The sequence below is a fragment of the Acomys minous genome (genome assembly GCF_964271855.1).
Source record: "Acomys minous genome assembly, chromosome: 14".
Taxonomy (NCBI): domain Eukaryota; kingdom Metazoa; phylum Chordata; class Mammalia; order Rodentia; family Muridae; genus Acomys; species Acomys minous.
The window spans coordinates 423,390-437,303 of record NC_140496.1 but is presented as its reverse complement, the minus strand read 5'-3'; the positions used below and the strand labels follow the sequence as shown (position 1 = coordinate 437,303).

General features: G+C 45.7%; 1 protein-coding gene across 3 annotated transcripts in view; it reads left to right on the top strand.

Annotated features, from left to right (window-relative positions):
• The window catches only part of NRP1 (neuropilin 1), a 144,507-nt gene that overhangs the window by 112,110 nt on the left and 18,483 nt on the right, over positions 1-13,914 (top strand). For 2 of the 3 annotated variants that reach the window (XM_084756146.1, XM_084756147.1), the window contains 2 exons: positions 2,883-3,027; positions 7,571-7,675. In XM_084756146.1, the coding sequence (XP_084612272.1) occupies positions 2,883-3,027; positions 7,571-7,675 (250 nt within the window). The remainder of the gene's footprint in view (positions 1-2,882; positions 3,028-7,570; positions 7,676-13,914) is intronic. The other variant, XM_084756148.1, reaches the window with a different exon arrangement.

The window sequence follows — 13,914 nt, the reverse complement described above, 5'->3', positions numbered from 1 at the left end:
AAAAAAAAAAAAGCAAGTTGATTAATTAAGCTCTAGTGTGAGCATGTTAGATTTCTACTGGATTTCCTACACGCTTCCTCTAGTCACGGCATGTTCTCCACAGCATATTCGCATCTTCTGCTGTGGTAGGACGCTGAGCCCATTCGATGCATTTCTGCTCTGCCTGGCATGGCTGAGGTGGCCACTCCATCTGGTTGCCAGTTTGCACATCAGTGAACACAAACATGATTCCTGGAACTTGGAATCCTTTCTGACTAGCGAAGAGGCTAGAAACTGGGTGCAGTAGACATCTCAGCTACACAGAAGGCCAAGGCAGGAGCATCATGTCAGCCCAGGAATTGCAGTCAGCCCTGAGTACCAGAGGAAGACCCTCTCTCCTCAAAAGCAAGACAAAATGAGGAGACTGTGCAGGAGCATCTCAGTGGTGTGCCTAAGAGTGCTAGTAAGACAGTTTGGGTTTGGATCCTGGCCCTGCTATAGGCCAATTCCTTGACCACTCTGTGACTTTATTTCTATAAGACCTTAGACATCTATAAGAGATGTGTAAGGGCTATAAAGATAGTTCAGGAAGTAAAGTGATTACCTTGCAAGCAGGATGATCTGAATTTGATCAACCCACATGAAAAAGTCAGTTGTGGGTGGTGTACACCTGTAGTCCTAGCAGGTGAGGAGGCAGTGGCCATCTGCGGAGACAGAGGTGCTAGTAGGATGCTAATCAATGTGCCCTAATAGGTGCTGTTCAAAACAAAACAAAAAAGTAGATGATACCTGACGTTGTCCTCTGGCCTCCATACACACACACACACACACACACACACACGCACATGCACACGCACACGTGCACACACACGGAGAGGGAGGGGGTGAGGTGGGGTGGGGGAGGGGGAGGGAGAAGAGAGAGGACAGGGAGGGGAAGGGGGAGGGGAAGGGGAGAGGGAGAGGTACCAGTGCACACTGTAGTTCAGCCAGCTTCCAGAATGATGTCCCTGGTAGCCAGAACTGGTGCTGACTGTTGACTTTGATCTATAAGTGCCTTCAGCTGGTGGCACACCTTAAGCGAACAGATTTCCACTCACTGGTTCAAATGAAAGTCTTGAAATATAGCATTTGGACTCCATTAAACTATCTCTGAGCGAGGCTATAGATTAGGGATAGAGCACTTCCCTGGAGCTCGGGAGGCCTTGTTTCTAACCCAAGCACCACAAAAGGAAAGTAATTGTTTCTCCTTTGGGGATTTAATTCATTCTCTTCCAGAGGACCAAGTTTGAGCAAAACCAAGAGCCTCTCATTTAAGAGCCTGTGACTGAGGTGTTGACTGAAATTCAGTGTCTATTATAAACTCCAAGAGGCAGCAAGTTCTCTTGCTGTGCTATCTTCCTCCACGTATCTCAAATAGTACAGGCCCACATCTGCAAGGCACATGGGTGTATCGCTTCAAAACACCTCATTAAATCCTTAGCTTCTGTAGTGGCAGGGTGTACTTTAAAGTTCCTGGGAAATGACACCAGTCAGTTCTTAGACCATATTTGGGTTTGTTTTTTTTTTTAATCACTTATGAAAGAAATGCCAGCCATTTATAAAGAAATAGTTTCAGTCCCCGCCTCTATCCTACTAAGAGTTCTGAGGTGGAGGCTTGGGAGGTGGCTGAATGTGTAAAGTACTCACTGTGCAAGCAAGGAGACCTGTGGTGCTCCCTAAATCTAACTGGAAAGTGGAGACAGGTGGGTCCCCCAAGTTCACTGGCCAGTGGTAAGTTCCAGATTCAGGCTTGGGAACACGCACATGTATCATACATACATGTGTAACACACAGAGAAAGAGCACAAACACAGAGCCGGGGAGATACCTGAATTATGTAAAGGAGGTTAGAAAATGCCACTCCCAAATGTGCTTCCTTGGAATTTCTGACTTAGGGCATGTGGGGCCCAGCATACGCAGGCAGCGTTCTCTCTGGACTTTCTTCACCTGATGACAAAGATCCTCTGAGTCCCGCCCAGGGATGTCATCAACCAGAAAGGGAAGATGCTCATGTCACACAGAGAAGTCTGGAAGCAGACCCCTAACCTAGACATAATGGTCACAGGTGTTACCTTCTGGTGATCCATAAATTGTTTTCTGCCCCCTAAGCTTTAGAGGGAGGTGGAAACTCTAGTGCTCAGTGGGTATTCAGGAAGGTGCTTTTTCTAGCAAGGCTCTGAGAATGTTTTTAATGTGTACATCTTTCCTTCTGTTAACCTTTCTGCTCCATTGATTTCATACTCAATTACTGACATCTTAGTTTCTACTGTCCTATAAAAAGACGAAACCAAGAGTGCCCTCCTATGTCTGTGTTAGTGTCTGTGTGTGTGTGTGTGTGTGTGTACGCGCATGAGTATGGGTCGTGGGCAGGTATGTATGTGTCTGTGTCTGTCTATCTGTGAGTATGTGTGTGTGCATATGTGTCCTAGGCAGGTATGTTCATGTGTGTGTATGTCTGTCTGCATCTATGTAGCTGTGTGTATATGTGTGTGTGAGTGCCTACGGGTCATGGGCAGGTATATTCGTGTGTGTGTGTGTGTGGTGTTCGTGCAAGGATAATTATGAAGATGGAGGCCAGAGGACAACCTCAGATGCCATTTCTCAGGCACTTTCCCCCTTGTGTTTTAAGACAGGTCTCTCACTGACCTGGGGCTAGCCATTTAGTGGAGGCTGGCTGGTTGAGATTCAGGGATCTTCCAAGGCATGTGCATACCACCATGCCCAACTTTCTTTTACATGGATTCTGTGGTTGAATCCAGAGCCTTGAAAGGAAAGGATCTGACATGGTACACCACCTACCCATACACAAACTACCCAGCCCTTATTACTTTCTCTCTTACTAACCAGTGCTTTTTTTTTTCACAGTCTTTTGAAGGCAACAACAACTATGACACGCCTGAACTCCGGACGTTTTCACCTCTCTCCACACGATTCATCAGGATCTACCCAGAGAGAGCCACACACAGTGGGCTTGGGCTGCGGATGGAGCTACTGGGCTGTGAACTGGAAGGTAACTACAGTTCCCAGAGTCCCTTCTATTTATTTTCTCATGCATGTATGCCTATGACTGTGCTGTGGTAGAACTGTCCACCTTTCCCCTTAGTGAGCTGCATCTCCATGCCTGGCAAGCAGCCACAGAGCTCTCAATGTTTGCCTTAGTAGTCTCACTGCTTTTCTTTCTTTTTTCTTTCTTTCTTTTTTTTTTTTTTTTGTTTTTTGTTTTTTTGTTTTTGTTTTTGTTTTTGTTTTTTTGTCTAGGGGATTGTCTCTCTCTTGAGAGAAAGAGTGTGTGTGTGTGTGTGTGTGTTAGGGAGGTGGCTCAATTGGTTGGTAAAATGCTTGCCATACAAAGATTGGACCTGAGTCCAATCCTGCAGAATCCACATTTGAAAAAAAAAAGCTGCGTGTGGTTTGCCCACTTGTAATCCCAGCGCTGGAGAGGCAGAGAGAGGTAGATCCCTTCCAGGCCAATGAGAGACACCTTCTCAAAAATCAAGGAGGATAACTTCTGAGGAACAGCTACCAAAGTTGACCTCTGGCTTTCATATGTACATATACACATGTGTACCTACACACACACACACACACACACACACACACACACACACACACAGGAGCATCCACATACAAAAATATGGAGGTGAAACATACATAACACATACATAAATTCTATTTATTTCACTTATCATATAAGATGCCTTTTTAATCCTGAAAAAGTCGTGCCAAAGTCAGGGGTGGTCTTATATGCCAGATACTTACCTGCAGCTTGCTTCCCCTTTCTTCATATGTCCAGTGCAATATAGTGGGGGGGGGGTGCCACGGCCGATTCTCCACTCTGTGCAAGGAGTATGAAACAGGGAGGTACACATCTTCCTGTTCCTCGAGGAGCAGAACTTGAGCGTGGATTGGCTCTCCACCAGAACCCGCCCACTTGACTCAGAGAGCTGTGCGTCTTTGGTTTGTGTGTGGAGATGCCTTAAAGGTGCAGTGTAGGCTGGCACTGGCTGTTTGTGGACATTTAATAAAGCATCTGACTGTCTGTGCGCCACCTGCAGATAGACACATGCCCCAACCTGCTGCACAGGGTGTGCATTGGAAGAGGGGTAGTCTTATACGGTGAGTATATTCCAAACTGTATTTTAACTGGAAAAGCTGGGACTTGTCTTATACGCTCAGTTGTCTTATACCCCAGAAAATACAGTATTTATTTTTGAGATGGGGGGTCTCACTATAGCCCAGACTGGCCTCAAGTTTGTGATCCTCCTGTTCCAGCTTCCCAACTATGTGAGATTGTCGTGTGTGCCACCATTTTAAAGCAAATAACTCAGGGTGTTATTTGCACCCATAGTTTTCTTGCCTCCACCATCTCTCGAGGGTTCTGAAGTATTTCCATTGCAGTATAGTGAAGCCCTTTAACCACTACACTGCCTTTCCTTGTGCCCACTTTCCAAAACCCCTGGCCGACTCCTTTAGCTGTTAGAGACATGGGTTAAAGGCATCACCAAGATGGCTTAGAAGGAAAATTGCTTTTTTTCTGTGCAAGACTGGCAACCAGAGTTCAATCCCAGGATCCTTCTGTAGAAAAGAGAATTGACCCGTGAAAATTGACCTCTGATCTCCATATGTGCACTGGAGCTCACACACTCATTTGCAGTCATAAACATACATCACACACACACACACACACACACACACACACACACACACACACACTAAAATGATTAAAATAAAAATAAATACGTCAAGCGGTCCATCCCATCCAGATTTGTGTCTGTGGTGCAGACTGATGCCCTGCTCTAACAGGAGCAGTATTTGATAGATCAAGAGACATCAAGGCATCTTGAACAAATTCCTTAGGCTGCTGAGAAGAAAAAAAGTTTTTGACCTACAATAAAGTGTATGATAATATGGTGAGGTCTACTGAAGGACTTTTTTTTTTTCATTTCTCAGTTGTTCGTCTAAAGGTTACATGAAAAATTCAGACTCAGAGTCTCACCTGGGACGGAGGTGCTGATTGATTTGAGCTGGTTATTGTACTGTTTGTTGCTTGATGCCCTGGAATCCCCATCTGCCTTGGATCTGGTTATAAATGAGTAACCTTACACCAGCTTTCCCACCTCAGGGTCCTACTCTGGGTTACCTAGAACGGCTGTTGTTGGTGCCCAGATGTTAATCAACTGAGCACATGCTCAAAGTTGTTGCAAAGAAGGCCTTTTTAATATCACCTTCCTCTGGTTTCAAAATTACGTGTGTGTTGAGCTACCCAAACATAATTGCATTCCTGAGCACATGCCATAGAACTTTCCATATGCACTATAGGGTTTTAGGCTATCAATCACCACACTGCTGAGTAATTCATGGCCACTTTTCAATGCATATTTAAAATCAGGCTTTGTCTCCCACCCTTCCCTTGGTTGTGACTTCCAAATCTGTAGTCTTAATCTTCCAACACTGTCAGTGCAGACCAACAGTAAGCACATGCCCGGGATCAAGCAAATGACAAAGAGGCAGTTATCAGTCTTGACCAAGTGTAAAATGTACTCATTCGGTGTACTGAGAAGCATGGCCCTCTGGGAAAGCGGAGGTGGCCCTGAGGCAGGGACTTCACCCTGACCCTGGAAGGAGCTGTGATTTAGGGGGTGGAATGAATGTAGGGTTGAAAACACTGAGGCTTGTGGCAGTTTGCCAGGTTCAATTCTGGAGTGAGGAAGACAAGGAATCTACAAGCACTCCCCTGAACTAGGCTAAAAAAAATCATCTAGGAAAAGTAATTCCACTGCTTCTTAACGCACTTCCACTCCTTAGAGCCATTCTCGGGCTTTAGTAAGTGAGCACCAGAGCCACCTCAGCCTCTTGGCATCTGAAGGGCTTCTGGAGGGATGATGAGGTCCAACCCAATGCTGAAGGACTCCCTTTCTCTTATTTCCCCTTTTAACAGCAGCTAAAGATCCCCAGGCTTTGATAGGGAAACTGAGGCATTAAAAATTAGTCGTTTCTTACTCATTTTAATGGAACCTCAGCACCACGTTGCACCTCCCGATACGAAGCTTCTCCTTGTAAGTACTATTAGCAATGGTGAGAAGTCAGCAGAGCTTAAAAGTCTTTAAATTGTCAGGTTATCAAAGACTGTGGTAGCTGAGGGCCAGAGCCGTACAAACGGCCAGAGCTGCTGACCCAGTGAGTGAATGAATAGAGCCAGGAGTGTGTGCGCAACAGAAGTGTGCATGGATGTGTGTTCAGGTGTGTGTGTGTGTGTGTGTGTGTGTGTGTGTGTGTGTGTGTGTAAAGCACTGATTATTATGGGGGGGAAAGTAATAAGGGCTGGGTTCATGGCACAGAGGATCAAATCCTTGCCTTTCAAGAATAAGACTCCGGGTTCAATTTCCAGAATCATATAAAACAAATGTGGGTGTAGTGGTGTGGTGTGTACTTGTGACTCTAGCACTGGGGAGGCAGGGACAGGCAGATCCCAAGAACTCACTAACAAACGGGTTTCATAAAGTCCGGGAGTTAGGCCTAAATAACATGTGTCTATCTGCCCATGGTGATTTCTTGACGATTCTTGGGTTAGGGATTTTTGAGCAGTAGAAACTCAGCTCTACACTAAACCTTTCTCTTAACACTGTCTTTAAGCATAGTGACAGTGTTGAGTTCTTCTCAGTAAAGCAGCTGTGGTTTCCCAGGGCTGGAGAGGAGCCCCAAGTCCCACCTTACTCCCAACATCTCATAGACTTTCCTCACATCAAGGGCCTTGACCCTTATCTCTTGTCCTGTAATGTGAAATGCAATCCCCAAAACTGTAAAATATTAAACAGATTGCAAAAATGAGTAACAGGCTGAAAAAAAAAATAGACTGAACCAAATGTAAAGGACTTCAAAAGCAGTCTTTGATTAATGTTGGCTACTTTTCAACCACAAATTCAAAGATACAGGAGGCCCAGCCAGCAGTGGAATGCAATCCCACTAGAGACCAAACCAGTTAAGTTGACCTTGTGACACAGGGACAGCCCAGCCTGGGACAGACACCTGCCTGGGACAGAGGGCCCCAGGTGGAAGAGACCCGCTTAGAGAGACAGAACAGCCTCTGAACAAAGGGCAGTGCTATGCAGAGTACAAGCTGATGCTCCTCAGTGAAGAAAAAAACAATGCTGTAAACTCAGCAAACTAGCCAATACTGAGAGGACAACGGATTCCATGGATGTGACTTCTTAGTATATTAGGAATGAAAGGGAACAGTCTAATCTCTATCACGAGGGTTCTCAACTCCAGGGTCATGAGCAAATATCCGGGAGAACTCAAGAGGTTTTCAGGAAAGAAATGTTAATATAGATAACTATGTGTTGATTGCTTCTGCAGCCAGAATCTACTCAGCAGGTAGGGATCAGAGAAATTCACGAGTACTTAGCTTCTTCCTGAGAGATGCAGAGCATGTCCCTGGCCTCCAAACTACGCTGCCCTGAGTTGAGTCTGCACAAGACTTAGCAGACCCAACGGCAGACGCCTCACAAATGCCTTTTCAGAAATGTGAGAAGTAATACTTCATCTTGTTTCAGCCCCTACAGCTGAACCAACCACACCCAACGGGAACCCAGTGGACGAGTGTGACGATGACCAGGCCAACTGCCACAGTGGCACAGGTGATGACTTCCAGCTCACAGGTGCAGAGCCCACCTCATCCCACCATTGTGTCTCGTCAGTCTGTGTCCTGTGTGTGTGCTTGTCACTCATAGTGGTTGGTGGCAGGGTGCTGGCGGGGCCATTGGAGAAAAGAACCTAGCCACCCTATGTGCGACTTCATTTCCTTATGCTACCCACAGATCATGCCCAGAGGCTGCAGCTGTGTTAAGTTCATCTTCAGGCACCCCCTTCCATGGTAACATTCATGGCACCCGTCCCCAACCACAGGCTGTAAAGTGTTCACTTTTCTTTCCTAATGAGGATAAAATTGTTTGAGTGGAGACTTTATGCAACAAATTGATTAAATTAGACTTCTAATTTTAATGCAGCTTTTAAGACGGGATTTTGTAAATTGCTTTATATTAAAATTTACTAAGACAAAATTACCTGTGACTTCACATCAGCCCTGGCTGGCAGATGCCTCAGATGGGGTTGAGCCGGTGCCTTGGGGCTTATCTGGCGTTGCTTCCACCTCATTCAAAACCACAAAAGCTTTGAAGAAACCTTTCTATACACTCAGATATCAGAAGAAATTAAGCAAATAGGGAAATGAGATTGCCTATTTGAAAATTGGTCCAGGCACCAAAATTCATACCCTGTTTTTGCAAAAAGTATAACAGGATCACTAGGACTAATTTAGACAGAGAAATCTGATATTTGTTTTATTTTGAATATGTATGTGCTTGTGTGTGCATGCACATGTATGTGCTTGTGTGTGCTTGTGTGTGCATGCACATGTGTGTGCTTGTGAGAGTCAGAGGTCAGCATTTAATGTCTTCCTCAATTTGTTGCTTTTTATTTTTAAGGACAGAGTTCTCTTACTAAACTTGAGATTCCCCAGTTTGGCTAGACTGGCTGACTGAGCTCTAGGGGGCTGCCTCTCTCTATGTGCCCAGCACTGTGGTTAAAGACATGTACTTCAGCTCCCAAATTTGTGTTTTAAAAGCCTGCTTTACTTTTTTATTGCGTACCGTATAAAAATCAACTGCATTGAATTCAAACAGACGAGGGCGTTCAGAGGCTGAGGAGACCCAAGCTCCTCCCTGGCCCCTTTGAGAGTGCATACTATTCCTACACAGATGTGGTTTAACACGTGTGGGTGGAGCCTGAAAACATGCTTGTTTGGGGGGGGGCGGGTCTTCAGAGCTGTGCTGGGCCTTTGTGCTCCACCCTGCTGGGACGATGTTGCTGACAATAGCAAAGAGTAGGAGCGTGCCTGCAGTGTTGTGGTGCAGGGAGTCTGTGATGCAGGCAGCTAGCAGGGAGTCTCCTGTGGTGGCTGCCACTGGCTGGGGACTAGGAAGTCATCCTAGACCTGGTATCCATCTCAGAACACACACACACACAGACAGTTGTGCTTGGGCCTAGTGGCCATAGAGGGACGGGCGAGAGTGGACTCAGCTTTGCCCTGGCCAGCTGCTGTTGTTCACCGCTTCTCAGGAACACAGAGGATGGGGACCCCTCTGGGGAGAAAAGCTGGCACTGTCATAGATAGGGGTCTGGTCCTCAGTGAGCAGCGTACCTAGCTGCTAGAGGCCGGAACAGCAAGAGCAGGTTCCGCTGTTGTCCTTTATACAGACACAGGCTGACGTTACAAAAACAGAGATGCCCGTGGGCCTGACTTGCGCTAGATGCTCAGGCCTTCTAGTAGGTGACCAGTGGGTTGGACCTGTCACTCCAGCTTCCTTTTCTTCTCATTTCAGCCTTTTCTTTGGGGCTTCACGCCCCTAACTTTTTGTGTGGGTACTGGGGATCAAGGTTCTTAGGCTTATGAGCAAGTGATTTACTGAACTGTCTTCCCAAGCCTCTTGACCCACAGCCCTCATAATGAATTTTCATGAGCAAAATTGAAGGTGTTATCATGTAATTTCCTAATACTGCAAGACTGATGGCTAAACACATTACAGCTAAAATTTAGAGAATGTCCCTTGATTCATTTCCAATTACTTCAAAATCGCTCTTCTGGAAGAGGGAAAGAGCTCCATGCTCCAGGGTAAAATCCAAGGTTAAAAGGATAAAAAAAAAAAAAATCAGCCCATAAATGTAGCACAGCTAACTAGAATTTTTATATTTAAATCCCACCCTCTTGGAACTGTGACCCTCCAGATTTCCAAGACAATCACTTATCACATTGTTGTGGGCTGTCAATGCAAATCTTAAACATAACAAGTAGACACAAGCCACAAAAACTTATTCCAATTACTGCTGAGGCATTTTTACATCAGGTGACAAGTTCTGGCCGATATAGAAAACAGAGTTCCATCCCCAAGCCAGGCCCCATACCGTCTTCCCAGAGTTGCCCGTAAGCCAGCTATCCCAAGTCTCAGGGTTTTGTGGGCCCAACACAGCATCCGTGAAGTCTGACGTGAAAAGGAAGCATTTCAGTGTCACAGCACATGTTTGAATGGCCCTCTGTAGCGAGCCCTTATCCTTGTGAGCCCTGGAGTGGTCAGTTAATATTGATTAGAAACAAAGGCTCAGATTCACTCCTCATATCCGAACAAATGGCCTTCTTGGTTTTTTTTTTTTCATTAGTTCATGACTGAGGCAACTGAAACTGGATCCTTCAAATGAATAGGGCAGGCCTGTTAGCCTGGAGCAAAGCACGTATGAGGCGAGCTGTGCACCCCCAGAAAATGTGTCATTCAGAGTGGGAACAGTGCCAGCCCTTGAGAGGACCTACAGTGCTGAAATGCTTTCTTCAGCTAGGGAAAAAAAATCCTTAATTTTATATAAGTTACCATGGCAAGAAAGAAAATAGTTATTTTCTTAGGCTAGTATGTCTCAACAATTCTAAAAATCTCTGCCCACACTAAGAACCTCACGGGCTGGTCACGCCCGCCCACAGCCCACTGAGAACGCATAATCTTATTCATTTTCATGCTTCATTTTCATCAGTTAATTAAAGTCAAAACTAAAGTGTGTGTGTGTGCACGTGCACGCGCACTTGCGCGACTGTTTCCTAGAAAGAGCAGTGCTCACATAAAATTATTTGTGAAAATCCAACTAAGCCTACCTGACACAAATACCTTTCATCTGTAAAACACACCCTCCGAGCTTACCCTTGCCCCAAGCAACTTTTTACACTCCAAACACATGCCTCCTGAACTCACACCTGACCCAAGTAGAATTCTACATGTAAAACACACACACACACGTACACACTTCCTCAGCTTACCTAGCCCAAGAACCTCTAAACCCCTCGAACCTGTGGGCTGTGACCCCTTTGGCAACCCTATCTCCAAAAATACTTACATTATGATTCATAACAGTTATAAAGTAGCAATAAAAATTAATTTATGGCTGGGGTCACCACAACATGAGGAACTGCATTGAAAGGTCCCAACACTAGGAGGGTTGATAGCCAGTGATCTGGAGTCACCCTTTTGGCTACTTGTGACAGGCTTTATAGCCAGAACGATCAAATTTGAGCATCCAGGAGCTTTCTCACCTGGACCCTGAGAGCACGTGGGAAGAAGGCCAGCTCTCTCTGAGCAGTGCTTGTCCCAGTCAGCACATTCAGAGTCTATTCAAACTCTGGACATGTCTGGACACAGAGGGACACCAGTACTCCAGGGAATGCTGCCACTCACAAGTGATGCTGCCACTCAGGTGAACTGTGGCCTGTGGTAGAGCTGGAGAGTTTGTGTCTTATCCTTTCTGGCCAAAGTTAAGATTCACCCCTGAAGCAGCTCAACCTCAGAATCTTTTCAAAGGCAATGGGAGGTGAAATTTCACCTTGAGTCGTGTAGACCCAACAGTGGAATTCAGCTTTCAGCTTGTAATGAAACTGATCATGCGTATCAGATATGGAAGCGAGTGTTCACCTTGAATCTTTCTCCTCTCAGATGACTAGCGACAGTGTGCTAATGTATTCTGGCCTCCCTCCAACCCTTCCATCAGAAACTCACCTTCCTAAGTCTCAGTATGTGAGTCCCTTCTTTCTAGTGCCCATCTCACTGAGGCCATGCACGTACAACCCTCCTTCAGCTAGTGGGACATCGTAGTTAGCATAAAGGGTTAGCTCAGAAACCTCTAGATGTTCCAAAATGTTGCAGCTCTCTAATGCACGTCAGCACATTTAATGTTAGCTCTGGTCTGTGGAGCTGTAGGAAAGGACGTCACAAATTTGCATGAAGTGGGGCTGCTGGGCAGAACCCAACTGTAGCACCTTAGGGTCGTGGGCAGCACCCCTACAATAAGGTGCCGCCCACCCATGCCCCTACCCCGAGTAGGCCGGAGTTTATACTCTGGGATAAAGGTCAGTTCCTTGGGCCTGGGAGATGGCTTAGCAGACAATGTGCTTACTACACAGTCATGAAGAACTAAATTCAGATCCTAGAGTCCATTCGGCAGTGTGTGACCCACATACACACACACACACACACACACACACACACACACACACACACACACACACACAGTGTCCTGGCATTTAAAATACACATAATTTAAAATAAAGTGGAGATCAATTGAAAAAGACGCTCAGTGTTTGCCTCTGGCTCCCGCACCATATCTACACATATGTGCACAGTAACACAGAAGATCTGGTCTCTGCAACCAGAGTCTGTGTGGCAAAAACACTGGAGGAGAATGGTTTCCTTAAGCCCCTGAGTCAAAAGCAGCACACCACTGTTTTCCAGACCCAGTAAGTCAAAGAGTCATCTGAGAAGCTCTGGAAAATAATTTATTTCAAGGCCTTTCCTTGCAGAGATTCTGTTCCCACTGAGGTCCCAGAGGGGACAAAAAGAGAGGAAACTGCAGTGAGTAATTGGGGCTATTCTTACGGTGGGGCAAGTTTGAGAACACTATTTAGGGACCTGGGGATGACTCAGTAGAGTTCTTGCTACACGAGAATGAGGTATAGCAGCATGTGCTTGTGATCCCAGCACTGGGGAGGCAGAGACAGGAGGTTCCCTCGCTCCGGCTTGATGGCCAGCCAGTATGGCCTAGCCAGCAAGCCCCGGGTCTTGGTGACAGACCTTGTCTCAGTAACCCAAGGTAGGAGTGACATCTGAGATTAACCTCTGGCTTCTGTACACTGGAGCACACGCATGTGCACATGTGTATGTACCTTCATATGCACAACAGACAGACAGACAGACAGACAGACAGACACACACACACACACACACACACACACACACACTACCTATAGCAGCCTACAGTGATGATGAAAGCAAATCCATGCAGGGGAGAAGTTAAGGTCTGCAAAAGGCAGGCTTTCCAAGGAAGTCTCAGACTGAATGAAAGCAGCCAGCACTCACAGAACTGTTGTCCAACTCTCACCTCTATTCTGAAGAAGCGTTTATCTCTTTAGCCTTCACATACCTTCCACACTTCTACAAACCATACATTTGATCTTGGGGAAAAAAAAAAAACCAGCTGTGCCAGGGGAAAGAATGAAAAAGGAAGGACCACGGCCATCTACTTTAAACCTACAGTTTAAAAAAAAAAATACCTTGTGGAGCCTGACCTCATGACTTCCCTGAAGGCACACTTCTCAACACTGGAAATTGTTGACTTTAATACTTAAGTCAGTGAGGAAGGGTATATGCCCTAGCCTTTCACTGTTGACACTGAATGCTGCTTTCTAGCCTTAGAACAAAGTCCCCGACCCACTACCACCACCACCACCACCACCACCACCACCACCATGCCTTCTGGATATTTTATGAGGAAGTGTGACAGGATATGTGGTACACTTAAAAAATTGCTATAGGAAGGGCTGGAGAGATGGCTCAGCAGTAAAGGGCACTGACTGCTCTTCCAGAGGACCCGGGTTCAAATCCCAGCTCCCTCATGGCAGCTCACAACTGTCTGTAACTCCAAGATTTGACATTCTCACATAGACATATATGCAGGTAAAATACCAATGCACATAAAATAAAGATACATAAAAAATTTAAATGATACAAGAGTTTGCATTACCACCACCACTAAAAAAGAAATGCAAGGCAATGCATTTACTAGTTAGCCTAATTTAACTACTGTGTGTGTGTGTGTGTGTGAAACTGTGCACTGTAGACAGAGACAATGTTTATTTGTTCATTTAAAAATCTAAATAAATGTATGACTTTTTTTTTAAGTGCTACTGTTAGAGCTGGGACTTTGGATCAGTTGGTAAAGGGCTTCCTCACAAACCTTAAGGACCTGAAGTCAGCTCCTAGAACCCACACACACAAAAAGCTGAGCATAGGAGCAACAAGCTTGTAGTCCA